General features: G+C 35.6%; 1 protein-coding gene across 1 annotated transcript in view; it reads left to right on the top strand.

Moving 5' to 3' along the window:
• FAF1 (Fas associated factor 1) overlaps positions 1–27,357 on the top strand; it is a 489,781-nt gene that overhangs the window by 348,998 nt on the left and 113,426 nt on the right. Inside the window, exon 13 of the mRNA XM_007164483.2 lies at positions 11,731–11,885. Within this exon, the coding sequence (XP_007164545.1) occupies positions 11,731–11,885 (155 nt within the window). The remainder of the gene's footprint in view (positions 1–11,730; positions 11,886–27,357) is intronic.

Raw genomic sequence — 27,357 nt, 5'->3', positions numbered from 1 at the left:
TAACAATAATTTCCTAATGTCATCTAGTATCCAGTGCATATTCAAAGTTCACCAGTTGACTCTTTTTTTGGAAACCGTGATCCACTCAAGGATCACAAATTACATTCGGTTGTTAGATTTCTTAAACCCTTTTAAGCAGACACCTGCTTTTTTCCCCCACCCACTCCTTTTTATGACATTTGCTTTGTGAAGAAATCATGCTGGATGACTTACAGATTGTTCCAGATTCTGGATTTGTGTGATTGTTTCCTTGTGATATGATTTAACTTGTTCCTCTATCTCTGTATTTCCTGAGAAATGGCTATTAAGTCTAAAAGCTTTGTTAGATTCAGGTCAATTTTTTGTTGTTGTTGTTGTTGTTGTTGCAAGAATGCTTTGTAAGTAATGCCGAATACTTTATTATAACAGGATTTCTAATGGTTATTAAGTCTCTCATTGTACAGCAATGTTATTATATTTAAACAATCACTGTTGAACATAAATATGTTTGAAAGAGTAATTATAGCTTTAAAATAATCTATTTTTCAGTTCATTCCTGTATAAGAATGTATTTGGGGTTAATTTGTCTCTGTTTTTCCAGTAAGATTGCTAAGCAGTTGAAGTAACCAGAAAATGTGAGGGCCTTTTATAACCTAAATATAGCTCCCAAATAAGCATAGACATCTTTTAAATTACATTTAAAAAGCTACTATAAACATTATAACTTTGTGGCGATACATTATTTAAATATACAGTATATAATAGACGAAAGAACTTTTTATTGAGTGTCTTTGTATAGTAAATTGGCATTTGGATTTATTCAGACTGATGATTCCCAGAGGCGCATAAACTCTTTCTTATTAACTTCTGGGTATTTCTAATGAAACAATTGATTGTTTGCTTTTGATGAGTGTATTGGTATTTTAACAACTGGAAATCATTGGTTCATGTGTTTTGTTTCATATTAGATTGATACCCAAATCCACTGACCTCTTTGGACTCCTAAACTGTCTTTATCTTTTTCCCCTTGTCCAGGGCTTTTTTCTTTCCTTTTTTCTCTTTTCCAAGTTAAAGATCAACAACAGTTTATGTATCATTTATTACATTGCCCTAAACTTAAGTAAAATTCATCCACAGAGTGGGTAAATTATTCAAAATTAGATCTAAGCAGGGGCATTTATTATGGTCACCAACCAAATTATATACATCTCCTTTCAAAATTAGAGAGGATTGTATAGAAAGTATAGAAATAGCACTGCTACTTTAGATTTATATTGTGCTCTGTGGTTTATGAAGCTCCTTCCTATGCATATCTCATTTGAACCCCACAACAAACCGGTGAGATGGGGATATATAATATCAATATTCTCATTGTAGAGATGAGGAAGCTCAGAAAAGCTACATGACTTAACCAAAGACAAATCAAGGGTAAGTAGTGGAGGCCAAATGAGAGTGCAGGTGTTCCAACACATGTAAGTGTGTTTTACACTATACCACCTTACTTCCAGAAGCTTTTCAGTGCTAACTGCTATACTACAGGATTCAATCCTCAAACTTCATCTCTCCTTTTCAGACTGTACATTTGAGAGTGAAAACAAATCGTTTTCAATATTTTTTTTAAAACTTCTGAATGAATCATTTTGAAGAAAACAGTTTGCTGATGTTCAAATATTTTAAGGCAAGAATGACCGATACTCTGCCATTGTTACTAAATTTCTTTCGTCTTAAACATCGCATGTTTAATTTAAACTGTGGAAGGCACATTAATTTTACCAGGGCAACAGATGAGCCTTGAGCACCAGCATTCTTCACTTGAAGTGAGAAATTGAGTTCCAAGAGTAAATAAAAACAAGATTGAAAGTTTAAATCCTCTGCTAGGCTTTTTGAACTTATATACTCATTAAATGTTTATTGGAGTGGTGGGATTACAAAGGATTTGGGGAGCTTCATCAACTGGTATATAGTTAATCACTAAGTAAAACACTACATTTGATAAAGTGTTTCTCACGATGCCACATTCAATCCATCTTAATGAAAACTGCTTCAGACTGATTTCATTTGAGAGCACTTGGTGAGAGTACTCATAGTTTTTTGTGCCTTTTTCATGAGGAATTTACAATACTGTTCAAAGCAGAGCTCCAACTTCAGTGAAACAGGTATTCTAAGTTCTTGTGTTTAAGTTATTGTGACATAGTTTCGACTTCTGACAGTGGGTTGATCAGTTTTATGATCTTCTCCCTTGCCCTTAACTATTAGGGATGTTCATTGAGTTGAAGGCCATGAATATGTATCATCTGCCTATTAAGGACCTAGGATGTAGAGGTTTCCTGCCCTTGACATGTCCACAGTCTAGTAGGGAAGATAAGACAATATAAATAGATCCATATAGTGTAACATGCTATAGAAGCAAAGAGGAAAGGTTCTTCATCTGCCTTAGAATTCAGGGAGATTTCTTGAGGAGGTATCTCTGACCTGAATCTTAGAAGATAAATGAAACTTAGGCAAACAACAGAATTCTAAACAGAAGGAAGGTCAAAAGCAAAGTCCAGAAGATTACAATTGAGGGAATTAAAACCAAAAAAATTAAGACAGAGAGCAAAAAAGTGCAAGACAGAGAGTTGGATTGCATGGTATGATGAGGCTGGGAACATCAACAGGAGTATGGAGGGGACTGTGATGCCCTGGCATTACCTGGCATTTAAAAATATTTGTTGAATGAAGCTTATATTTTATCTTTAGATAAGTGAGAGCCAGTGGTTAGCTTCCTTAATTATGTGCAGAAGAGTTACCACTGGCCACACCATGATTCCCTGGGACTTCCTTAAAGAAGTTTCTTTTTCTCCTTAGAGCCTCCCCACCTCTCAGTTCTGCTGTCCCTGAGTTCTCTTCACAACAAAAAGTACGCTAGAGAATGATTAGACATTTGTAGTAACTGAAAATCAACAGCAATAAAAATCCCAGTGCCAGGGTTTATGTGCCATGGGAAGGATTGTTCCTTTCCCAGCAGCCCTTTGGAAGACTGGGCTTTGATATCCGTAATCCTGTTACACCTCCTTAGATCTTCACTTCACACCCAGTGCTGTTTCCAAATATTACACATAAATTAAGGAAACCAGTGCTTCACGTCTTGATTTCCCACTTAGTAACTCTGTTCCCAAACAAGTAATGAGCCTGTTTCTAATCTAGGAAAAAAAAAGATGATAATACATATCTACTTTATGTGGTTGTTTTGAGGATTAAATGAGATCTATTCATAAATGCACCCAGCATCATGGCTAAGGTGCTTCTTAAACAGTTTTGGACAAATTTGAGAAATGTTCATAAAATAACAAAACTGATTATTCATGAACTAGCTCTAAGAACAGTTCCACAAAGGAATTTTGAGAACCCATTTGAGCATTTATAGCACTAAGATGAATGCTTTGCTTTTAACAGTGCTTGTTCATTATCAAGTTTTATTACATTCATTTTTAAAAATCAGCCCATTTTAAAGTAGTGCTATTTCTACTTCCTCAGGTTAAAAGAAACCTAAATAACCATCACTGGTCAATATTTGTTAGGCATAATAAGTTCTATACAAATCGGAAGCCACAACTGCAGTTGGTGAGTTTCTAGCACTCCATCATCCGGAAAAATCAGGCAAACAAACCTATTTGTGCTTTGGAAAATATGCCCAGTCTGTTCATCTTGTCTTTGTTGTCTTTTCAATTTAAATTCCTTAAAGGCAGACAGTGTCTTTAGAGTAATTTTTTATGACAGCTAGGACGGCATCCTGCACATGTGTGAGATAAGAACTATGACTCTAATATAATGTTTTGGAATGTGTTTTCATTATACAAATAAAATGTTTGTTGAAAAGAAAAGAATACAGATGCATTTAAAGTAGAAAATGCGTTGCCTCATAATCCCAAACCTGAAAATAACCACTATTAAATGTTTTTACTTTTAAATGTGATTTTTTGAAAAAGTCTCCAAACACATATATCAGTAAAAAAGTTGCTAAGTTTTATATAAGTGCAACCGTACCAAATATACTGTTCTGTAATTAGATATTTCCACTAAACAGTATATTGTTAGCATCATATTTAGAATTTGCCTCTAATTCTCCAACTGAGTAATCAGATCTACCTAATTAAAATTGTAAAAATCTTTAGTGTTTATAATAAAATTATTTTTTAATTAGTTAATAATTAAGTTAGTTTTAAGATATGCTGCTGTGTAAAACATTCTTCTCAATTTACTGCTATTCGCCAGTTTTTTGAGAACCATAGAGCCATATTCGAAAAGCAATATAGGTAAAATTTATTAAAATATCAAAAGCAAGGCTGATTTTTTTTAGTAGACTTTATTCATATTTGTATCATTTCTCTCAAAGAGCCCTCCCTGTCCCTAGAAAGTATTTGTTATTCAAATTACCTATTTTTAAAGGATAAAAAGCTAAATTGGATCTCTTAAGTATTCCATCTGTAAATTCAAGAAGTTTGTTCCATATCTAATCTTAAACATTTTCACTTAAAGATAAAAGGTATGGTAGAAAGAGAAATAATCAGAATTCTTATATTTCAATTCTGAGTCCCCATTTACTTGCTGTGTGCTATTAAAACTAGGTTACTCAATCCCTCTGAGCATCAATTAAAAAATTTGTATTGTAGTACCTACCTCACAGGGTTAACAAACAATTAATATAAGTAAAATGTCTTCAAAATGTATGTGAAACATCTTTAAGATTGTTTGCTTATAGTAGATGGACATTGAATAAATCAGGCAGATTTGGATTTGAAACTGGACCCTGATACTGACTAGCTATGTAAGCCTCCTTTTTATTTTCTCTGAAATGGAGATTAAATTATCTTGGCAATTAACCCACCTTGGAATAATGACTCCTTACCTTAACAGTAACCAAGTTATTCAGATGCACATGTTAGAGAAGATGAGTGGGCCTGCATAATTGGTGCATGTAAAGGAGCAGCAGGAAATTGGGCTAAAATAGAGAAATAGATTGGGATTTCATCATGGAAGTCCCTGAATGCCAGCTAAAGACTTTTGTTATTGTTAGGTAGTGGTTAGCTTTTGAAAGTTCTGAAGAAGAGAGTGACACTGTCAGAGGAATAAGTAGTGTGGTGGCAGTTTGTAGGATGGTTGGGAGGGGAGAAATTGGTGGCAGAGACTGAGCAACTGTGTGCGTCTGTATATGTAATTGTGGAGTGTCAGGCGATGATTAGAAAATCATAGTATGATAATAACACAGTGTAGTTTACAGACTTTTTGGCTCCTACATTTCACAGCCTGTTAGATTTTGTATACCTTTTTATACATGTGTATCTTCTAGTATCCTGTTTCTCCCACACCCTTCTTGGAGTACCTAACAAAACAGAGAATAATACTGTTTTTGTCATAGACCTACAGTAATGTGTTCTGACCTTTCTGTCCTCTGTGAAGCATTTCAGTACAATCTGTTGGTTTTATATTTGCCTTGTCATTTACAATCGTTTATAAATAACTGTATTAAGAAAATCGAAGTATTTCTGATGTTCAGTAGTACCTAGTATCTTTATTAGAGATATTAGAAACTTAATTTCTCTAGCATATACATTTATGAAGAACTCTAAAAATCAATAAAAAGAAGACAACAACCCAATATGGGCAAGCAATATAAGTAAATATTTCACAGAAAAGGAAAGTAAAAACAGTTTGCTATAACAGCCAATCACTTGAGCTTCCAATTTCCTTATTCATAGAAACTTTAGACACATGTTTATCTTCCTCAAAGGTATTTTATAACCTGAGTATTACCATTTGAACAATGAAAACTGATAAAGCCCTGTACCCAATGAACATTTGTCAGCTTATTTTATGACGAGCATTTGATTTTGCTTTAGGCTTTTCGGTTTGTTTGCTTGTTTAACCTGTGACTTTCATATGAGAGTTCTCCCTTTGTGAGACTCAAGTACATCTGTGTCCTCAAGAGTGCCATTCCAACATCTGCTTCAGGAAGTGAGAGGAAGAAGATACCATCCTGGCATCTCCTCATCTTCAGTAGCTGGCTGTTTCCTTTTGGAACCTCTCTAGTTGGTTGCTACCTGTTGGTCCCTAAACTCAGCTTTGGGAGACAAAAAAGGCAAAGTGTCACAATTCTTTCCAAAATCCGTCTGCACTCTGGTTCTTCACTCTTCAAAAATTACTAGCTTAGAGTTCTTTGAACACATCAGGCCATTGACAGCACAGGGCTTTTCCCAACCTTTTCTCTTTGCTTTTCCTCTTTTTCACTCTTCTTTTCCTCACTATCACCTAAATTTAGAATTCAGCTCAAGTATCACCTTCATAAAGAAGCAGCCAATCTGTTATTCATGCCTAGACCCTAGGACCACCTCTATTATAGCAGTCATGTCATCACTCCCATCTAGACAGAGTGTTGGACTTCCAGAACTGTGTCACCCAAGGCACAGAAAAGAGAAGTAGCTTTCCCAAGGTTGCACAGCTGGGCGGTGGCAAAGCAGGAATTTGAATCCAGACAATGTAGCTTCATGCTGCCCTGCCTGTATTCTTACGGTGTGCTTATCTTGAGTCATGGTTGGGTGCTGGGCTGGACCTATGAATATCCATATACAGGAACAGGATTGTGGAAATGGGCAGTGTACTAGGATGATCCTATTTAGAGCCTGGATTTAAAACAATAAATAAGACAGCTACAAAGGACATTTTGAGGTACTGGGGAAATTTGAATATGTACTCTGTATTAGATGATTGTAGCAACATTAAATTGTAAATATTGTAAACAATATTAAATGTCTTAGGTGTGATTAAAGAAATTATGGTTATGTAAGGGAATGTCCTTATTTCTTAGGAGACAAACACTAAAGTAGGGTGGAGGTGTCATGATATCTGCAACTTTAAATGTTTCGGGGAAAGAAGCATAAAAAGAATGATAGAGCAAATATGGCAAAACGTTAATAATTGATAAATCTAGGTAAAATATAAAAGAGTGTTTATTGTTGTATCAGTGTATCAGTTGTTTGTATCAGTAAACCACCCCCAAACTTAAAAGAAAAGAACAGCGATAATTCTGATTATTATGGTGATGATAATGATGATAGAAAAGGAGAAGAGAAACTGAAAGAGGAGAAATAAAATCAGCTCCCAATTTATACAAAGGAAATTATTTTTAATTTATTTTAATTCTTATACTGAAAAAACTATGAAATACCATTTCTAGAAATCGTTTGTCATATCAACTTCAAAATCATTGAACACACAGATTATGGATGTTCTCGTACTTAAAATGAAACTAGACAACTTCCTTTTCAGTCCATCAGCAAATATTTTCTAAGTGTCTGCTCTGTGCCTGGCTTATTTTGAGACATAGCCAGCTCATTTCTTCCAGCTCTAATGTTCTGTGGTTCTGTGATGCTAAGTGTCTAAATACAATAGCTACTGTAGCTCAAGGCCAAGTCACACTGGTTGCTGTCAGCTTGGCACTTCCTAAGCATCAACTTAGTACCTTAGCTCCTGGGTTTGAATGTGAAGATTAGTGAGGCCCTGAAGGCACAGACACAATGAAGCATCCCAAACACTATGGCCAGTAGGAGAAATGAAGGAGCTGTATAATCTTTCATACGTTTTCATGGCTATCATTTCTCTTGAAATGGCTTTCAGATCCTTTATTTTGCATGGATAGTTCCAGAATCTTGATCCTAATAGCTGCATTTTACTTGGCACCTACTATGGCCCAGGCATTGTAAATAGGCACTTTACCTACTTTATCCACAATTGTTACAACACCCATCTAACCCCCACAGTCACACAGCTGGTGAGTGGCAAAACTGGGTTTAGCACAGAGCTTTCTGTTACGTTAATGCTTGGAGACTTTCCTTTAACTGTTAACCAAAACCTAGATCACAAAGAGGGAGTCTGAGGAGAGTATAGCTGGGCTGCTTGCCTTTGTCGTCAGCCAGACTTACACCTCTCTGCCAAATTAGGAAGGACAAATAAAATGTAGGGTTTTTTAATGCCCCAATCTTATTGCTTCTCATATGATACTTCAATTAACTCTTTGCTTTCTCCATATGCCACCCCCTCCCCACCCCCAACTCTTAGAGAGCAAGGGAACTTTGTTTTATTCATCTTTATATTCTCAATGCCTAACACATAGGCACTCTGTAAATGTTATTGAAGTAAATTATTCATGGGCCAAAGGGAAAAATGGTTATAGTAATGGAAAACAAAACATTTTCCTATGCTTTTTCTATGTACTAGATGCCCTTTCTTCGCAAAAGCAGTTTTCTGATATGCTGAACCCAGTTCTCACTGTTTTGGACTGTGTTTAGTTGAGCTCAATAAGGTAATCAGAAATCTGAGTCCGGGGTTCATTTAGGTGTGCCTATAATTTAATCAGAGATTTATGTTGCCCAAATTTAGTATCATTTGCATATTATTGAGGCTTTATATTTGGCTTATTTTTACTGTCATAATAGCAGAAGAAAAATTTTTGTTGAAAGCTTATTGTGTTTGAGAGAAAAGGTTATTTTAAGATTATTCAGTTTCTCTTTTGAAAGCTACTCTGGGAGTACCCCCAACCTGAAGATCCTTTTCTGATACTCTTTGTATCATCTCCTTTCTCACAGTTTAGAGCTTAAAGTGAGAATTTTTTTTTAAGTGTGTTTTCCTGGCATCTCATGTTTTAACAGTGTCAGGGGTTTGTGTCCCTAGAACGAAAACTGTTTCTCCAGAGCCTTTTTTCTCTCAGCTTCTAGTGAAAAGAGGGGTGAGGCGAGCCAGTCGCTTACCACAAAGCAATGCCACCACAAAGGAAAGATTAAGGGTTTAGAGAGAGGTCAATGTGGGTTTTTCTCTAACTAAACACTTTCCTAAAGTTTCCTTGTGGAAAAATAATGAAGTCATCTCAGAGTTTTTAAAGAATTTTTATTTCTTTTTCACCGTCTGCATTCGCTTGTCTTCTCAGCATGGATGTTTAATCTTCCTAGGCTTTGTGAATTGGCCCAAATGAATAAGTGGTGAGCGGTCTCTCTAGGAGCTAGAGGCTTATTCTAAGGGCCTAATCACTGAGTAAACACATCTTTGCCCTCCCTCTCACAACTGCGATATAATAGTCGAGATTCTAGCACAGTAACCTGGATATTGCAGGGACCAATGCTTTGAAATGCAGAATGGTTGATCCTCCAAAACAGTGCCTGATCTTCGCCTGCCTCTTTCTTCTTTTTTAAATTAAGTATTGCCAAAGAGATGCTGTTTTATTGCTTGATATTGTGCATTAGTGCCCTGGATTTCCAAGTTTAGTTTCAGTCAACACTGTCAGCTGCACGTATAGGGAACTCTCCATGTTGGGTTTCCTAGTAGCCTCTTCAGCACATGTGTGTTTGGTTTGGAAGAGCATTTAAATTAAATCAATGAGATAGCAATGTAAATCGCTAATCTCTTTCCCAAAGTCTAAATATTCCACTGCAGTGTTCTTGAGAGAAATAGGCATTTTAAAGATTTAGCCATTGCTATTGTTTGGTTAGAAATATGCTGATTCAAAAGTGGACAGCTCTCTTGTTCCCAGTGTCTCATTAAAGGTAGTTGCTGAGATACGATCAAGCAGAATTAGAGGTTACATCCCCCTGTCTGTTGGGCCAGAGAGCTTCTAAGAAGAGGAGCTCTGAATTTGTTAGTGCTGCCAGGTTCATGTTCCTTTCCCTAAAGCAGCAGATTTCTAGATTTGTTTACTAAGAGTGATTTGGCATTGCTGCTACCATTTGGTGTGTTTTTTGCCAGAGGGCTGTGGTTGATATCAGCATTCATGTTTCTTTCCTCAAACATGCTGAGACCTGTGCTAACTTAGGGATACAAAGAAGACTGAAAGAGACCCGGTCCTCACCCTTGAGAAACTTTGTCTAGAGGGGAAACTGGTAAACAATTGTAATACTAAAATAGAAGAGATAGGGGCCCAGAAAAGGAAGCTCTTAATCAGGGAAGGCTTCCCAGAAGCATTTGCTTTGAGCCTTAATGGATGAGTAGGAATTTTCTAGATAAGTATCTCTCCAACAATGTATCTGATTACAAACTTCCTAGGTACCAGCTACTGGTATCTGCATATATCAACATAGATGAAAAAACCCTAAATCTTTCTTGTTCAGCATTTAATCACCACTGCTTCCTGCTGGGCCTGACACGAAGACTACTTTAACCAATACTTGTTGAATGAATGAATGAATGAATGGACACATGGAAGCATTTTGTCCTTATTCCCATTACATGCTGTCTCTGAGGCCCCCGGAAGCACTGATATATGAGCATCTGGTGCCTTAATATTCTACAAGCTCTCCAGGTCTTCACTATAGTGCAGTTAGGTTCCCTGCTACAGTATCCAAAGAAAGAACACTAGGCTTGGAGTCAGTCAATCTGGGTTCCAATCCCAGATGTACTACTTACTTACTAGTTGTAGAATTTAGGATAAGTCAGGTTTCTAAAGCTCAATTTCCTCATAGGCTAATGAAGTTAAGAATACTATTTTACAGGTTTATTCTGGGGATTAAAGTACCTGTGGCTACCTTATCTAGTACAAAATTTCTCTTTGAAGAAAATATTTTAATTATTATTATTAAGATTAGGATTATTAAGATTATTATTTGGATTATTTATCAGGATAATTCTAAGCATCAGACTTTCATCAACATGAGCCCTTTTTCTGTAAATGTCCTTCTTTTGTTTAGAATTACACACAGCAAATTTCTTCATCATCACATTCTTACAGCTTCCTTGAAATTTTCCTTCACCAGTATTTCACAGATTAGATGTGTATATTGTCCTTACCATACAATTTTATCTTTCCACGTCCTGGTAACTGACTGTTCTTTAACTTAGCTCTTCTACAAGGTAGCACCAAAAAGTTAAGGACAATTTAGGTTCTTTAATCATCATTGTTGTGGTTAAAGCTGACATTTGCAAATTATGTTGCTCAATTTCAGTTTTTAGTTTCAGTTATTTTATTGATTATCCAACTATTACAGAGGATACTTTTAAGAGAGCAGATGTCATTTCTTGAAAGCAAGTTTTATCAGGCAAAAGGGAAAGAATAATTTTCCATATGAAAATCTCCACTGGACATTTTCTGAAATATAAACTAGAAAGAATTCATGTGAAGTGAACATTTTTCTATCATCCTTTCAAATGGCAATTAGATGTCACATGCTCTTAAGTAAGGACTTTGACACGGGAACACATTAAGGGCTTTGAAATTACCTGTGGAACTAAAACAAGTTTATTTCAGACCTTTTTCTTTCAAGTAGAAGAGACTATTTAGTGCTCAGATTAAAAACAAAAAAATGTGTAAGAGAGATTTTGGCATCCAGTCTTAATCAGTATTTTTTTCTCTGTATAGTTGAATAGTTCAAAATTAATTTTCCCTTTACATATAAAGTATGTTGTTAAATACAAAGAATGGTAATTCCATTTTATTTAAAGAAAATGTCATTCTATTGCAATTTGTGCTTGAGATAGGCTTGCACATGTTAACAGGAATCTGCGACAGCAGTCTGTAAAACAATATCATCATCCTAGCCTTTTTAGAGTGTAAGGAAGCAAAATGTATTCACATTAGTAGATGCTTTAGGAGCTCCAGGTGTCAGGTACTCTTTTAGGGAATAGCATTTAATTTTTATCGTTGTTTATATTGACTGACTGTGCCTTTCCAGAATTCAAGAAATCTTGCATTAGTGCATATTTTAATTCATCAGTCTTTTCTCCCCTTCTCAGAGAAAGCTTCTTGCTGTCTACCTCCACCACGATGAAAGTGTATTAACCAACGTGTTCTGCTCACAAATGCTTTGTGCTGAATCTATCGTCTCTTATCTGAGTCAAAATTTTATAACCTGGGCTTGGGACCTGACAAAGGATGCCAACAGAGCAAGGTAATACTGTTGTTCACAAGTTATAAGTTGGGCTTTTTTATTGTTAAAAGTCATCATTGTATTTGGTTTCTTATCATCATAAACATTTTCATCCTCAGCATTAAATTTTCTATTATTACATTTAATTAGATAAAAGCTATTTGTTGTAGTTAACATGCAGTTATTTTCAATTGTGAAAAAATACCTTAACTAATAAAAGATTTCTTAAATTCAAGAATAACCTGAATACCAAAACCAAAATACATTGTTCTTGTCTTTTTGCAATAATAATAATATAGTACCTTCCTATGTACTGTATGTTCTTATGTTCTAATAATGTTGTTGAATATTCACATCTGTTTCTAATAATATTCAGAAAAGACAAGGAAAATCTAATATATAATCCTACTAGTAAGTTTAGTTTTTAATAATTCCAGTGATGAAGGCAGGACATTCTGGACCAGTCCAGTGGAGTTGGTAATAGCTTAACTCTAGCATATGCTAATTGATGTAATCGCTTTGTTGCACACATTCTTTTGCACACAGCCAGCATTACATCCATATTCTCAATGGGAAAAAAAAAAAATCCCTTTCCTAGCTGTCAGGATAAATTTACTTAGTTTGTTAATCATAATATCTGTAAGTGATGAATAATTATTCATATTTTGCCTATTTGAGTTTGCCATCGGAAATATATTTCATCATGTTTAATTACACATGTGGCCATAACATCCTGTGATGCTACTTTGGGTGTGTTAACACAATCATCACCACAGACTGCTGGTTTATGAACAGGGAGATTAAATTCATTCATTTCAAGGCAATCCTATTGTAGTTACCTAATTTAAATGACTGTAGAACAATTAGAAATCATCTGATTTGTCTTTTTATTATTTTATGGCTCACTGAATTTTTGCTCATCATTCAGACTTTGTTTTATGTAATCTGAATCTGAAAAGAAAGATGATTCTTCTCTTAAATGTGAAGCAAAAGAATGTTGAAGCAATTTCTTCATCTAATACTTCATTTCTTTAAGTAAATGGTTAGGAAATTGCATAGGATGACTTCGTTCTGCCTTGGAAATGTTCCCTGTTATACATAAATAAAGAACCTTTAGCACCTGTATTTGTTTAAATTAAATCAGGTTATTATTCACACTCAGTTAAAGGTGATGAAAAGCAGTGCCAAAAACAGATAAAAATGCAGCATCCAAGGGCTTTCATGAGGCAAAATACATAGACTGGAGACTTGGCTAAATCTTTTGCCATTCACTGGCAGTAAGGAATCTCCTCCTTTCCTTTTATCCACAACTTGATGGAGAAGGAAACACTATTTCTAAACCATCTGTAGTGGCTAAGTTCAGCGGGCTACCTGCTGTTATTTTGTTCTATCCTCCATTTAATTCCTTAGTTCCTTTTATTTTACAATGACAAAAAATTGCAGTGTAGTTTCTTTTGAAAAGTAGTGTTTGAGGGGTTTTTTTTTATGACTGGCAATCAACAGCCATGTAATTGCTTTGTTATGTTTTACTAAAGAAGTCTGTTAAGTAGCACAACTTTGATACACTAGTAATAAGAGTTTGCAGGTTACAGAGACACCTGTGGTGACCAAAGCGACAGAAGCTGCTTATTAGAAAGAACCAGTACAGCTGTGTCCTATTAACTCCTTATGACACTTTTTTAAAACACAAAATAAAGGCCTTGTTTAAGGCTTTAGAGCTATTTCCCAGTGAATTGCAAGACCAACTGTGAAGTATGATAGGATATTTCAATCTACATTTTAAAAAATGTGGCATCCCATTATTAGGTTACTGTTATGAAAACAAAAAGAAATGATATTAAAAGCAAAATAGAAACATCTAGGAATTTAATAAACATTTATAGCAACAAGAAACAGGGCAGTGGGGAGAAAGAGAACATAATTTCTGGGATTTAAGATACTTGACGTCCTTATTCAAAGTCAAGTTCTATTCATATTACAAATTAAAAACTATTGATATTTAAAGTTAAGGTATTACATTTCTCTCTATAAAGTAATAAATAAAATTATGTAGCTACTGATCATGTACACCTCCTCGTTATTACAGTTAAGGCCTATGGTAAAATTCACATTTTACAAACACAAGATGAAAATTCACTGGAATGGCATATTCCTAAGAGAGAGTCAAAGTAGATTACCTTTTGATATACGAAATTATAAGTTAGGCTGATTTCTTGCCCCCCAGAAAGAGTTTAACTTTAGCCACAATTTTCTTACCATCTACCATAGATTAATCTAAATACAATTATTTGAGTTTCCATCTCTGTGATGTTTCTTGGATCTTTATCACATTTATTCAAAAGTGTTTGCCATGAAAATTGATTGCATCATCCATTTGATGTGATTAACAATGAGTAACAAAACCTAAAACTTTCCCTCTCAGTTCAATAGAAGTCTGCTGTACTAATGTTTATTGGTCAGTGGTCTATATAACAAAAGTTTTTGTGCCATCATTTGCTATTACCAGGTAGTTAAAATGGGACAAATTAACATGTGGAAATACAGAAGAGATGTCTAGACATCACAAATAAGATTGTTGCTGTGGGTTTCCTTTCAACTGTGATTTCTTTATGACAAATGTTAAAGTTTAGAAATAAATTCCTGGTGTATTTCTTGTCTGGTCCCATATCTAGTTATCCTAGTTCGGGCTAATCATATAAGTTTCAAGAGTCCTAAGCCTATAAGCTATTTAGCCTGGATGCTTCCTTAGTGGTTTTCTGAGACTATCCTCTGGTATGATAGCTGGAGACATTGATGCCCAAGACAGGAAGGGACTTGCCAAGCAAATTTATTTTTGCTTAAGAAATACTTGGATTAAGCCTCCAGAAACATTAGTCCTCCATAATTTACTGTGAATCTCTCCTGTTTCTAGAAGACAAGTGAAGGATATTGAACTAAGTGAATGCTTTGGTAAAGTTACTAGAATATGAATGTGAATTGCTGTTATAAGTCAAATTTCCTGATTTTGCTAACAAACCAGAATACCTGATTTCGCTAACAAACTAGAATATAAAAGAACTATAGAATGTCACTGGTATACACCCCTGTGGTGTTGATGATTTGGATTTCCCACTTTCGAAATGATTCTAGTAACTTTCTAAGTTGAGTACTTAAGTTAACCAACCTATATCTGTATAATGGATTAGAATAACTTCTAGATTGATCTTGGAACATTCCAAATGTGAACTGAGACATCAAACTTTAGCAGTAGTGATTACTTGCCTGTTTTCTCCCTCACTAAATTGTGATCTTCTGGAAGGACTTATTCTATTTGTCTCATTAAACAAGGCACTTTACAAAATTCTGGGAGAAAGAAACAATAAAAATTTGGCAAAAGAATGTATTCTTCTAATTCCACTTAAGAATGTTGCTTATAATTTCAGTATTGTATATCTAAATAAGGTTTCTTTCTTGGAAAACTCTCTATAGTCTTACTGGCTGCCATGTGTAGTTGCAGTTCAGAGCCATTCTTTCTTAAAGCAGTGGGCAGAAAGCCCTTGTTAGTCTTGAGAGGTGCTAGAGGGTATAATTTCCCAAATATCCAGTTGAACAACGATCCTGATAGAAACAGTAGGATATGCCGGTAAAGAAAAAGCTAAAAACAGATAGATAATGGTAAACAAAGAGATCTTGCATATCACTTCTGGAAGTGGCTAAAATATCTTAAGAAAGGTATATATTCCTCCATGTTTATTCATTGAATAAACATTTACTGAATGTTTAATGTGAACCAGGATTGGTGCTATGCGCTGAGGATGAAAAGTTGAAAAAGACACAGTGCTAATGCTGAAAACACTCATGGTCTAGTAAGCAAGACAGACATAAGAGCTAATATGTAACATGAAATATGTACAAGGTGCTTTGGGAGTATAGATGAACTTCATACTGAGTCACTCTACCTGAGTGAGCCAGGGAAGGACTTGAAAGAGATGACACAAGAAGGTGATAATAGAATTTCACTCTTTCTATTCAGAGATTTTTAATATTAGCAACATTCCTAGTTTGTTGGGTTGCAGGTATTTGCTATTCTTATAAAAGGATATTGGTATTTTAAACCTCATAATTAGCTATCTGAATTGTGGAAGAGAGAAAAAAATAGAGAAAAAATGTAATCCTGTGTGGTCTGAACCAAATTGAGGATTAAGGCCAACCAACCGGGATGGACAGATTCCAAGAAGTTGTTTTGTTAATGATTCATCCTGGTACTGGCATATGCTTATAGGCAGACAGTGGAGCAGAAAAATATTTTTAGCACAATGTAGTGAATGAATGCTTGGTCTATGAAAGAATAATTTCTTAAAATTCAGAACACATATCACTTGTAGGAAGCCTTGCATCTTCCCATTCTTCCCTTGCCTCAGTCCGGGTAAAAATGCACATTCTATATGCTCCCATAGTATCACTGTACTAACTTGTATTGATGGCACTCATTATACTGAATGTTTATCGTCTATCTCCCTGCTAGGTTGTCAGCTCCCCAAGGAAGCTATGTCTATAATCTCAATGCATTAAAGTGCCTTTTAAAAAATAAGTGTTATATTGATAAATAAACCAATAATCTCTAATAGGCTTATTGAAACATAATGGATAAGAGAGACCAGCTTGGGTAGTAGAAAGAGCATTGGAAATGCTACCATATCCCTCTAATTGTGCGATTTTCCCCCCACAGCCATTAATAGGAATAATAAAGCAAAAGCCTTCAAAAGCCTTCTCCTTGCAGAATGAACTAAAAATGTCCAGACTGGGTACCTCGTCTTCTGCTGGCACTATAGCACCCTAGGCTATCGTGGCCTATGCTCATGTGCCCCAGGCACCCACCATCTGGAAAGAGGATTGAATTCCAACCAAGATGACTTTATCCATTGGTTCCAAAGTTTCTTCCCCAGACTCACCAAGTCTCTATGATATCTCTAAAGTAATTGGCGTCTCAAATGGGGCCATTTGGGATGGTAGTCTGAGCCTTCTGCACTGGTGGTGACATTGATTAAAGTAAATATGCCCATAGGATATATAGGAATACTGGACTGGCTTCATGATGAGCTGTGCCAAGAAGGTAGGCAAAGGTCCATTTGGGCACCATCAGAATTAAATAGAGAGAGAACGATATAAAACACTAGCACAATAAGTATTGATTTGCTTACCTCTATTAGAGCTGTTTGGGACTGGGTAATGGGAACATTGGCACATGAGTGCCCTTGGTGCTGAACTGCAGGTTCTTGACTGAAGTTGCTTCATGAAGGAAAGCCATATAACATATGTGGCACAATAAACCACCAATATGAACCAGTAATAAGTGGGTTAATGGGTATCACTTGTTCTGAACAGGCCCACATGGCAAATGTCTTACTTAGTACATCCAATATAGGTATTGTTTTAGATTATCTAATTCTAGAAAATTTAAACATTGAATTTGACTAGGATAGTGCCAAGTGGGTAATTAGCCGGCTACGAGCGCTGAAAAATGAGTTGCTTATATGTAAGTTCCTGAGTTGAAAGTGCGTGGCACATCAGTGTACGTGCTACACGGTGTTAAATCAGGCATTGCACACTATTTCTAAGCAGTGTTCCCTAGGAATTGCTGACAGTGCCTGAGTTACACAGGTTGCATGTAACATACATAGCTTTGTATTAAATTTTGCGTACACAGTTAGTACCAATGTTCACAGACAGAATTCTATTGCCTATCAATATTAGCTTTTGAATTTAATGCACTTGGGTGCAGTCTATCAGGTCACTGTAGACTTCTGCTGCTATGCTGACAGGTACTTGTTAGCCTTAATATTCCAGTGATAGTTTTCCACATTACTTAATCTTTGGCAAGAGTTAATTGGCTTAAATCTCTTATTATCAGTAGGTTGTCTTTGCCTGCACTTTCCATCACGGTGGCTTACCCTTAATTCCAAACTACTCACTGGTTCATGCCTGGCTGAAGCTAGCTGACCATGTTACTCTAACCCTACACTTCCATTTGATCCAGCAAATATAGCCCAGGTGTGGGGTCTGCATGGGAGACACAAGGAGTGTTAATATCCAGCTGCTACCTTAGGAGCAGATATGGATTCTGCAAAAGTAGCTGATAAAACAGATGGACATGTTGTGGTCAGAGTACTAAGACTTCCAGAGAGCCTTCATGCCAGATTTCCATATAATTTTCCCCAAACTTCTTTATTTCCTTTGTGACATGTTTTCCTTCCCATACTTGTAAAGGAAATGTATTGCCATCCTAAACATCCCAGGTCAAGGCTTAATTAATGCTTTAAAATAAAGGTTCTAAAACACCAGGAGAGTTTGTCATTTTCTCCCTGGTTTGTTTTGTGAAGAGGGAGGAGAGAAGGTGAGGAGGAACCCCTCCTGTTCCATGATTACATCCTACCCACTCATTTTCTCCTTTTCTCCTCTGCTTTTGATTTTTAGTGGCGGTCTTAACAGAATGTCAAGATCAATTTGCAGCATGGTTTAACTCAAGGTTTGCGTTCTGCCAGCAGCAATTGTCCCTGCAAACAATGCCGTGTGTTCTTGTAACTTCAGAAGCTTTTAGAAGGATCATGGCAAGGGCAGCATCTAATGACTTTATTAGTGTAGGGTTTCAAAATGGGCTCAGTAATTGTTCATATCTCTTTGTCAGCAAGTCATAATTACTGCTCAGCATTGTCCAAGGGTGCACTTGTGAATAGTTTCCTAATAGTACTGAAAGGAAGGAAAAGAGGGAAAGGATAAAAGGTGATGGCCTCTTACAATTGAGAAGAAGCCAGTCTGTATATAGATGATGGCTAAACTGTTTATAATACATTCTTTACTCTTTTTAAAATAGACAATTATCCTTTTAAAAGTGTTCTTTGAGATAACTCTAAATTACCAGTTTTTACAAGCTTTTTTAACTCTGATTTGGATACTTCCCACACTACTACCTAATACTACAATCATAACTGCCTGGTGGTGCATGCATTGTATCTGAATCAAGTATTTGTGTAAAAAAAATTTATTTCCTTGACATTAATCGAATTAATGCTATTCGAGAAATATATATTTAACTCAGATGCAGTTGTCTGTTTTCACAGTCTACGTGAAAACTGTTGTTAGGAAAGAACAATACAAGGTGATACTGTTGACAAGATAGTCCAAAAGAACATTTAAGTTTTTATCAAATCCGATTTTCCTCATGCACTAGACTTTTCTTGTTACTCTCTTGGCGTTCTCTTGGCCTTTCTCCTAAACACTCTGTGCTTTGAGTATTCTAGGGATCTTGATTTTGAGAGTGATAGAATTAAAAGAATCGTTGCCTTTTCAAGATATATAAAGTTCGAGCTTCACACCAAGACTTCTCCCCTTTGTGCTGTGTTGCCAAACCCTTACCTGTTCTGTGACTCCCTGCAGTGTACTCCTGTATAGTTATGTGCAAATACTCACTTCCAGTAGCTAGTTATTCTCGTATTTTAGGGTATACAGATTCAAATGAATATGACTGCCAGAGGTACTCGATCCAGTTTATATATATAGATTACAAAACATGAGTTATCTAATGAAACAAATTCTAAAAATAAGACATTTCCAAAATAAAATATTTTTTAAAGTAATATACCCCATCATGTCTTTTGCTTTTCTTCTTATCTGAAATTGATAAGATCTAAAGAGATTTATTTGTTTTCTTAATTGCTTTGTCAGTGTTGATAATTTTTATATTCATGGTTGTTTCTGAAGAATTTTTACTAATCATGTCACCTATGCCATTTAAATTGGTAGCACATTTCTCTCCTTCATAAATACTGAGAAAAACTGTAAAAGAAACATGTTAGTTCAGTCATGTAAAACCACCTATGGAAACTGGTTCCTCTGACATTTTTCCAGTATTTGCCTGTTAGTCTACATAGATGCGCAAAAAGGTTTTAGTGCCCAATAATCTTAATGATTGAATCTGCCAAATACACCACCAAAAATTGAAAGAGGAAATAACTGTTAGTCTGGAATTGGAGAGTGAGGTGAAGTCCTATTTCTTACATGTTTGGGTAATTTGTTAGGGAACAGGTTTTGTATCCTTTCCTTCAGCATATGTTTGTATCTTTGTATTTGATTGCATTCTAGTAATAAAGTGACGGTTTTATATTATTTACAAATAAAGAGTTAACTATAGGGATTTGTAAACAGCCGTCCATCCGTTCATGTATCTGCTGTTGGGCTGACTCAGTACGTAGCCACAGCAACAATTTTTTAAATCCTCCTAAATTGTTGCCGTCTGCGTATCTTTCCTTTCCTCGATATGTGATCGGCACCAGGAAAGTCCTCTTTAACATACTTCTCTACAGATCTCAACTAAGGAAGGGATGAGGCAAGTTTATAAGAACAATAAAGATGCTATGACTATTATATCTCAATATGAGAAATTGTTTCCCAGTCCCAGTTTCAAATAAGGTACTGGAGGTTCTGAGCTGCTCCCAAATAAGTTACTGAATTAACAACCACAGCAACAAAAATTTATTATTTGGACATTACGAAAGCTATGTAAGTATTATTTGTTAGTTCCTAAAGCAATACCTATTCACATGTAAACATGTCAGTTGCTATTCTTAAAAGATTGTGATTTTCAATACAACTGTTTCTTCACTGTTTATATGCAGACAGTCATATGTCAGTCATAAAATGTAGGGCAGTTAAGAGGTAAGAGTCAGTCTGGGATTATGAAGAACAAAGAGTTATTAGGCAAGTGGTATAACATAACTAGATTTTTTTTTTCTTCTATGAAAATGAGGGAGGGGTGACCCTATTTGAACTTTTATCTCTAAAATTCTGTGACTTTCTGATGACTTGAACATATAGTTTTCAATATAAGCAAGATTAAAAGTGAATGTTAGTAAAGTTTGTAAGTAGATTGTAGCATACTGCCCTTACCAGCTTGTGATCTAGTCAGAGTGACCTTAGTGGGCTATAGCTAAGGAAGCCACAGTCATTTTCCATCTCTTTCACCAATAAAGGCATCTTCCTTACCCTTAGAACCGTCCTTCAAGCTCTTGCTATTTGTGATGGGAGCTTCTAGAGTGTCAATAGCTAAGATCAAGATTACCACTACTGCTTTAAAAAAACACACACATAACTGCAATCATTAATTAAGCCCCAGCTATGTGTCAGACACTATATATATATATATGAGCTCATTTAATCCTCACTCTATATACATTACCCCATTTAACCACAGTTCTGCAAGGTAAATGGCAAAGTCCAGTTTCACATGTGAGGAAACTATTTTTGGCTCAGAGAAGTTCTGTAACTTACCCAAGGTCCTGCAAATGATTGTGCCAGAAATAAATCCCAGATCTACCTGTGCTTTTCTGCTACATAATGCTTCTTGTCCCATGACCTTGTCAAGCTGGATTATTACCAACAAAGTTGTACTAAATAACTGTGAATAGCCCTGTGGGAGATATAAGAGAAGTATAAGACTTGGATCTTTTGCTCAGGTAACAAATAAACATGGAATTCACCAAATCTTAGAGTTGTGGGTTAGAAGCATTCTTAGTTAACATCCAATTTGCAACTATGCAGGCATTTTCCCCTGTATTATGTCTGATATTACTACAGTCTCTACCTGAATACTGCTAGAGACAGAGGAATGAAAGCTTCAAAAGATAGTGTATTTTTGAGCTGCTCTAAAAGCCGGGAAAGGTTTTTGCTATAGTGCTTCTTCCCATAGAGAGTTTCTGCAACTTTCTCCCTTTTGGTTCTAGTTCTGGTCTTGGAATTACCTGGAATAAGCCTAACTTCTCTTCTTCGTTATAGTCCTTTATCAGTTTAACCACAGCTATCTTGTCTACCTTAATTTTCTTGCCTTTCCAACCAAGATATATTTATTTCTTCCATTGATCCTCGTATGATAGGGTGTCTAGACCTAGTCCATTCTAAAGGGGCCCAGAATCGAGCATAATGCTTCAGAGGAAATTTGCCTGGTGCTATGCTCAATTCTAGTCTGTAATTTTATTATTGGCTCCTATTGAACTGAAGGAGTCAACTAAAATCCCCTAGCAGTATTTCAGGTATGGGGTGGTCCAGAATGGGCTGGGTCTGAGTTGTTATTAAACCAGATCTCTGCCATTCTCTACTAATGCAATTGATTGACAAGATTTTTTGAAGTTTGGATTCTCTCTATTAACTCTCCCAAATTTTATCACTCATAAACAATAACTGAACTTCTTATCATCTCTACTCCTGTTATCATTCTTGATACTTCTCTCAGTTCCCAGACTTGTCCAACTCCAGAGAAACTTTTTTCTTCTCTTTATTCACCACACTTAGATGTGGTCATAAATAGAAACTGTATCACCTTATATATTTGGATTTCAAACATCTGGCTCTGACCAGCACTTCCTTTTCCACTCACTTGCTCAGGTGTCACCAGTGCTGAAATTTTTTTTGTCTTATCATGCCCTTCAATCTATTGACCCCTACCACTTCACTCCATCCACCCTTTCCTGTGTCCAATCTTCATTTCCTTCCTTGTCCTAATTAAATTTCAAGGTCCATCATTATCACTTCCTTGTAATACTTTAAACTCTCTCATCTCTGTCTTCCTCCACTGCACTCAATTTGTTAAACCCAACTATTCACCTTCCTTATGCCTGTGCCTTGCAGTTGAACATTGCTGGAGATGATCACTCCACCTGCTTTAAAAAAACAATAAACACGAGCTAAGTTTTGTATATAAACACTGAATTCAACTCTGTAATTCTGGCAGCTAAAGGAGAAAAAGGAAATGTGATAGGCATATCCTCATTCATTCATCTATCCATACAATGTATATTTATTGAGTTTCTATTATGCGCCAGGTACTATGCCTTAGAGTTTACAGATTACCATTTAAAATTCTCATTGTCTGATAAAAGGAAGCCTAATAGTTCATCTCAAAATTTCCTGGCACTGAATTCAAGGAAGAATTTAATTGCATGATTTTTTATTTGAGAATCATTAGGAAATATAATAAACAGTTATTTTCTACTGTTGTTTTGTGTAAAATAGATTACTTTAAATAGATGTTTCTTATATCACTCCCCTGTAAAAACAGAGAGCTCCGTGTTAAATCGTTTTTCAGTAAAGGTAGTTCTTTAGGTGATGTGGCCCTTAGATATTCCTTTTTTTCATGATCTAACTCATAACAGGTATAGAGCTTAGAGGAAAAGCCTACATAGTAAACTTGTTCATTCAGCTCTTTCTGTCAGACATCAGCTGTCTCAAATGAGCCTTTGTCAAGAGCTGGGTTGTAATCGATTCTTGCTTGAAAGCTTTGATGAGGGACTGAAGTGCTAATATTCTGTGCTGTTGGTCATTTATCTTTTAAAGACTTTTCTCCTGTGTATAAGATTTCTACTAATGCTCTCCCACATTTCTTTTATCCATTAGAATAATAGTTCTTTTCAAATACATAAGGAAATTGTGGATAAATGTCAGGGTTTCAAGAGAAACCAACCAACTCTGAAAAATTTTTGTATGATAATGCCGAACAATTTTTATATAATAATAAAATCACAACGTCTCCAAATTTTGCAGGAGGAAAACAATCAGAGAACATAGCATGAAAATATATGTATATATCTTCAATCTCTACCTTAGAGTAGGGAATAATCTTATGATGATTCTGTAGAAGTTATACAGCAATATAATACATTTGTTCAGTGATAAGAGTCTGAGATTTGCTGTTAAAACTTATTTTAGGAAACATTTTGCCATACCCATAATTTGGGGGGAAGGGAAGAGAAAGGAAAAGCCAATTTTGACTCTGAAGCATATAAAAGGAAGGAAGAAAAGGTATTGATTAATCCGCAGACCAATTCCAAAAGTAGTTATCATTACCTTCACTTTATATGTGAGAAAACTAAGGCTCGGAAAGATTAAGTTATCCAAAGAAACAACTAGTAAGTGACAAAATCAGGTTTATTTGACTCCAAAGTCTTTGTTCTTCCCACAATATTATGCTGCTTGCAGTAATTCCTACTTTCTCTAATATGTTAATATTTGGATACTTTACACCTCTTCTAAGTCACATTTTCAGTCAATGAGTGGTGACAAGATGAAATTATGTAAAAACTTCAGTATGCTAAAGGTCAGGAGGGAAGCTTAGAGTATGAACTTGTGGACAATACCTGCTATTTTGAAATGGGACCAAGTGACCTATCAAGGTAGAAGCATAGTGAAAGAGGCCTGGGAGACCATGATAATTCACACCAACTGTCCTAGTTAAACTGATTTCAGCAAAGTAGTTGGAAGAGGAAAAGGAAGGTTGGTCAACATTGTCATGGTGGAGATAAAGGTTACTAAAGCATGAACTGGCCCATTCCTGTAACAAATACATGCTGTTTGGCAGTAGGTGCTAGGAATGCAGAGGTGAATAAGAGATAATTCTCCTAATAGCAGTCCAGGAGCGCTATCTTGGAACAGAAGGTTCTCCCTGATTTCTAAACTCCCATTCCATTCTCTGATTTTTTCCAGCACTTAATCTGAACTACTAAATCTAGCCCCCAGTTATATATCAGATTATGTTTCCTGTTTGAGGCTATAACCCTAAATATTCTTAGTGTCTTAAGGACACATACCATGTCTTACCTTGTTGTATATTTCATAGGCCCTCATAAATACTGATCAGTTGGTAAAAGGCAGAACACAGAAGAAATATTATCTGACATTTAACATAAATTTGCTCTCTTGTATAGCCCCTGGAAAATGAATCTTCTCTTTACATTGCTAGAGAAAGAATTTCTGCCATTTGATAAGACATTGGGTTCAATGTTCTCTGTCATCTCTCCCAACTTAAAATAAAATGGGGTACTCACATGTTTATGTTCTTACTCTTGGTGAGAAGGCAGCCAATTATCTATTTATTTATGATTATTGTCCCTCCAAAAACATTAGTATAAATCAGTCCCTATAGATTAGTTACAGCCCTGTCATTAAACTGTCAGTGCCTCAAAGCCTTTCCACTTGAGTGATTTATAGATGACAACAAGGAGATATTTGTGGGGTTTTTTAAACTCTGACTACTAGTCTATTAAGACAATTTAGCAGTTTACTGTTACTGGGTAGTCTTAAGCCACAGACAGGTGAGAGATACTTTTCAGATTAAATCTTCCCAAAGTCTCATCCTGTGTTTTCTTAAATTTGCCTTTAGTTTGGCTGTGTTCTCTAACATGCATACAATGTTTGCATTTGCACGGAGAGGCATTATACTATCCTTTTAGAAAACAATTTGGCAATATGTACCACTAATCATTAAATGATTCTATACCTTTTTACCCTATAATTCCACTTCACAGACAGGCTTTTTTCCCTAAGGAAGTACTTTAAGAATTTATCTAAGTATTATTTATAATGATAAAAAAAACTAGAAAGAAAAATCTAGCTGTAGGTGAATAGCTATGAATATAACAGCATATACTTCTACACAATGGAATATTATTCAACCATTTAACATGCTGGTTCATTACTATCGTATAGAAGGCTAAAAAACTGTATCCAACTAAACACTGATTACCACAAAAAGGAAAAGATATATTTGAGCAAAAGACTGATAAGAAATAGACAAATGTGATTAACATTGTGTTAAAAGTTTGGGGTTGCATGCAATTTTTCTTTATTTTTATAAGAGAGTTACTATCTTACTTTCAAATTGTTTATTTATTGGGCAATACATTCACTTTAATCAAAACTCAAAAGTTCTAGAAAGGTATGTAATGAAAAGTCTCCTACTTATCCTTGTTTCTAAGTTACCTTTTCTAGAAGTAATGTTTTAAGTTTCTTATTTGTCCATCCAGAGATTATTTTATATGTAAGCAAACAAATATATAATTATTTTTCCCCAGTTTTACACAAATGATAAACACTATTTAACACCCTGCTTTTCCCACTAATATTATATCTTAAAAGATAGTTCATATCAGTTCATAAAGAACCCTTTCTATTTTATGGCTACATAGTATTCCTTTGAATTCTATAAGGTACTATAATTTATTTAACTAGATCCTAGTGGTTGACATTTGGGTTATGCCCAATATTCTGCTATTACAAGCTTACAGTAAATAACTATGCACATATGTTTCCATCTGAAAATATATCTGTAGACTAAATTCCCAGTTGTAGGAGTGCTAGATTAAGAATTTGTGCATATTTAATTTTAATAGACACTGGCAAATTGCCCACAAAGGAGTTGGTACCAATTTCACTCCTACTGACAGTGTACAGTAGTGCCTGTTTCCCTGTAACCTTGCCAATGCAAGGTGTTACCAAAATTTTTTTGTCTTTACTAATCTGACAGATGAAAAATGGTTTCTTAGTGTACCTTTAATTAGGAGTTACTCATTATGAGCTATTTTGAGTATTTTTTCACATGTTTATGAGCCATTACTATTTCCATTTCTTGAAGCTGTCTTTATATATTATTTGTGGATCTTTTCCTAATTGTTTGTTAAGAGTTCTTTATATATTAGGGAAATTAGCTCTTTTTCTGTGGTTTGAAATTCAAAATTTTTTCCCCTCTTCATCATTTATCTTTTGGCCTAGTTATGGTGTTTGTTACCATGTGAAAATAGTCGAAATTATCAATTTTGTCTTTTATGCTTTACTCTGCTTCAGCTATACTAACCTTCTTGTCACCTTTCAAATATGCTAGATACTCTCCAACTTTAAGGTCTTTGTGTTTGCTGTTCTCTCTGCCTGGAATTCTCTTCCTAGAGATATGTGTTCCACTTCCTCCTTCACCTCTTTTGAATCCTTGATCAAATATCAACTTCTCAGTGAGACCTGACTTCTCTATTTAATATCGCAAACCGCCCCCCCTCCCCGCCTCGTTTTTCCTCCATCACCTGGAGCTCACAGACTGTAACTTTGTCTCACATCGAATTGCAGCTCACCTATATAAATGAAGCAAGTGAGAATTATCCAGTGTGGTCATCACCTCAGGAGACTAGACACTTGGTCCAGTGAATATGCCATTGCCCAAAACATTTAGGGGACAACTTCTTTAAAAGCTGCCTTCAGAGAGAGCTTAAAGCCTTTCAAGGAAAGCAGTCCTGCATCCTAAAAGCAGTATTTCTCAAAGTGTGTTCCATTAACCACTTATATCAGAATCACCTTGGATGGGGTTGGGAGCTTATTAAAAAGGCAGTTTCCTGGACCTTACCCCACATCTGTTGAATCAGAATCTCTAGGGGATGGGGCTGAGGAACTTGCCTTTTGAATAAACTCCATAGGTGATTCCTAGGCCATTAAAGCTTGCAAATCACTGCCTTTATAGTCAGTGTCTTCCAGCTTGTTTACCTAACTCATTTTGAACCAAAGACTTAGGACTATTTCAAAAAATCAAAGCCACCCTTAAAGGACAAAGGCACATATGCCAGTGGTGCTGAAGATCATCTCAGGGAATGAGCTGAACAATGGATAGGCATGCAGACTTGTGGAAATGATGTTGTGGAAGGAGACAAAA

This window comes from Balaenoptera acutorostrata, chromosome 1 (assembly GCF_949987535.1).
Source record: "Balaenoptera acutorostrata chromosome 1, mBalAcu1.1, whole genome shotgun sequence".
Taxonomy (NCBI): domain Eukaryota; kingdom Metazoa; phylum Chordata; class Mammalia; order Artiodactyla; family Balaenopteridae; genus Balaenoptera; species Balaenoptera acutorostrata.
This window is presented reverse-complemented; position numbering and strand designations above follow the sequence as displayed.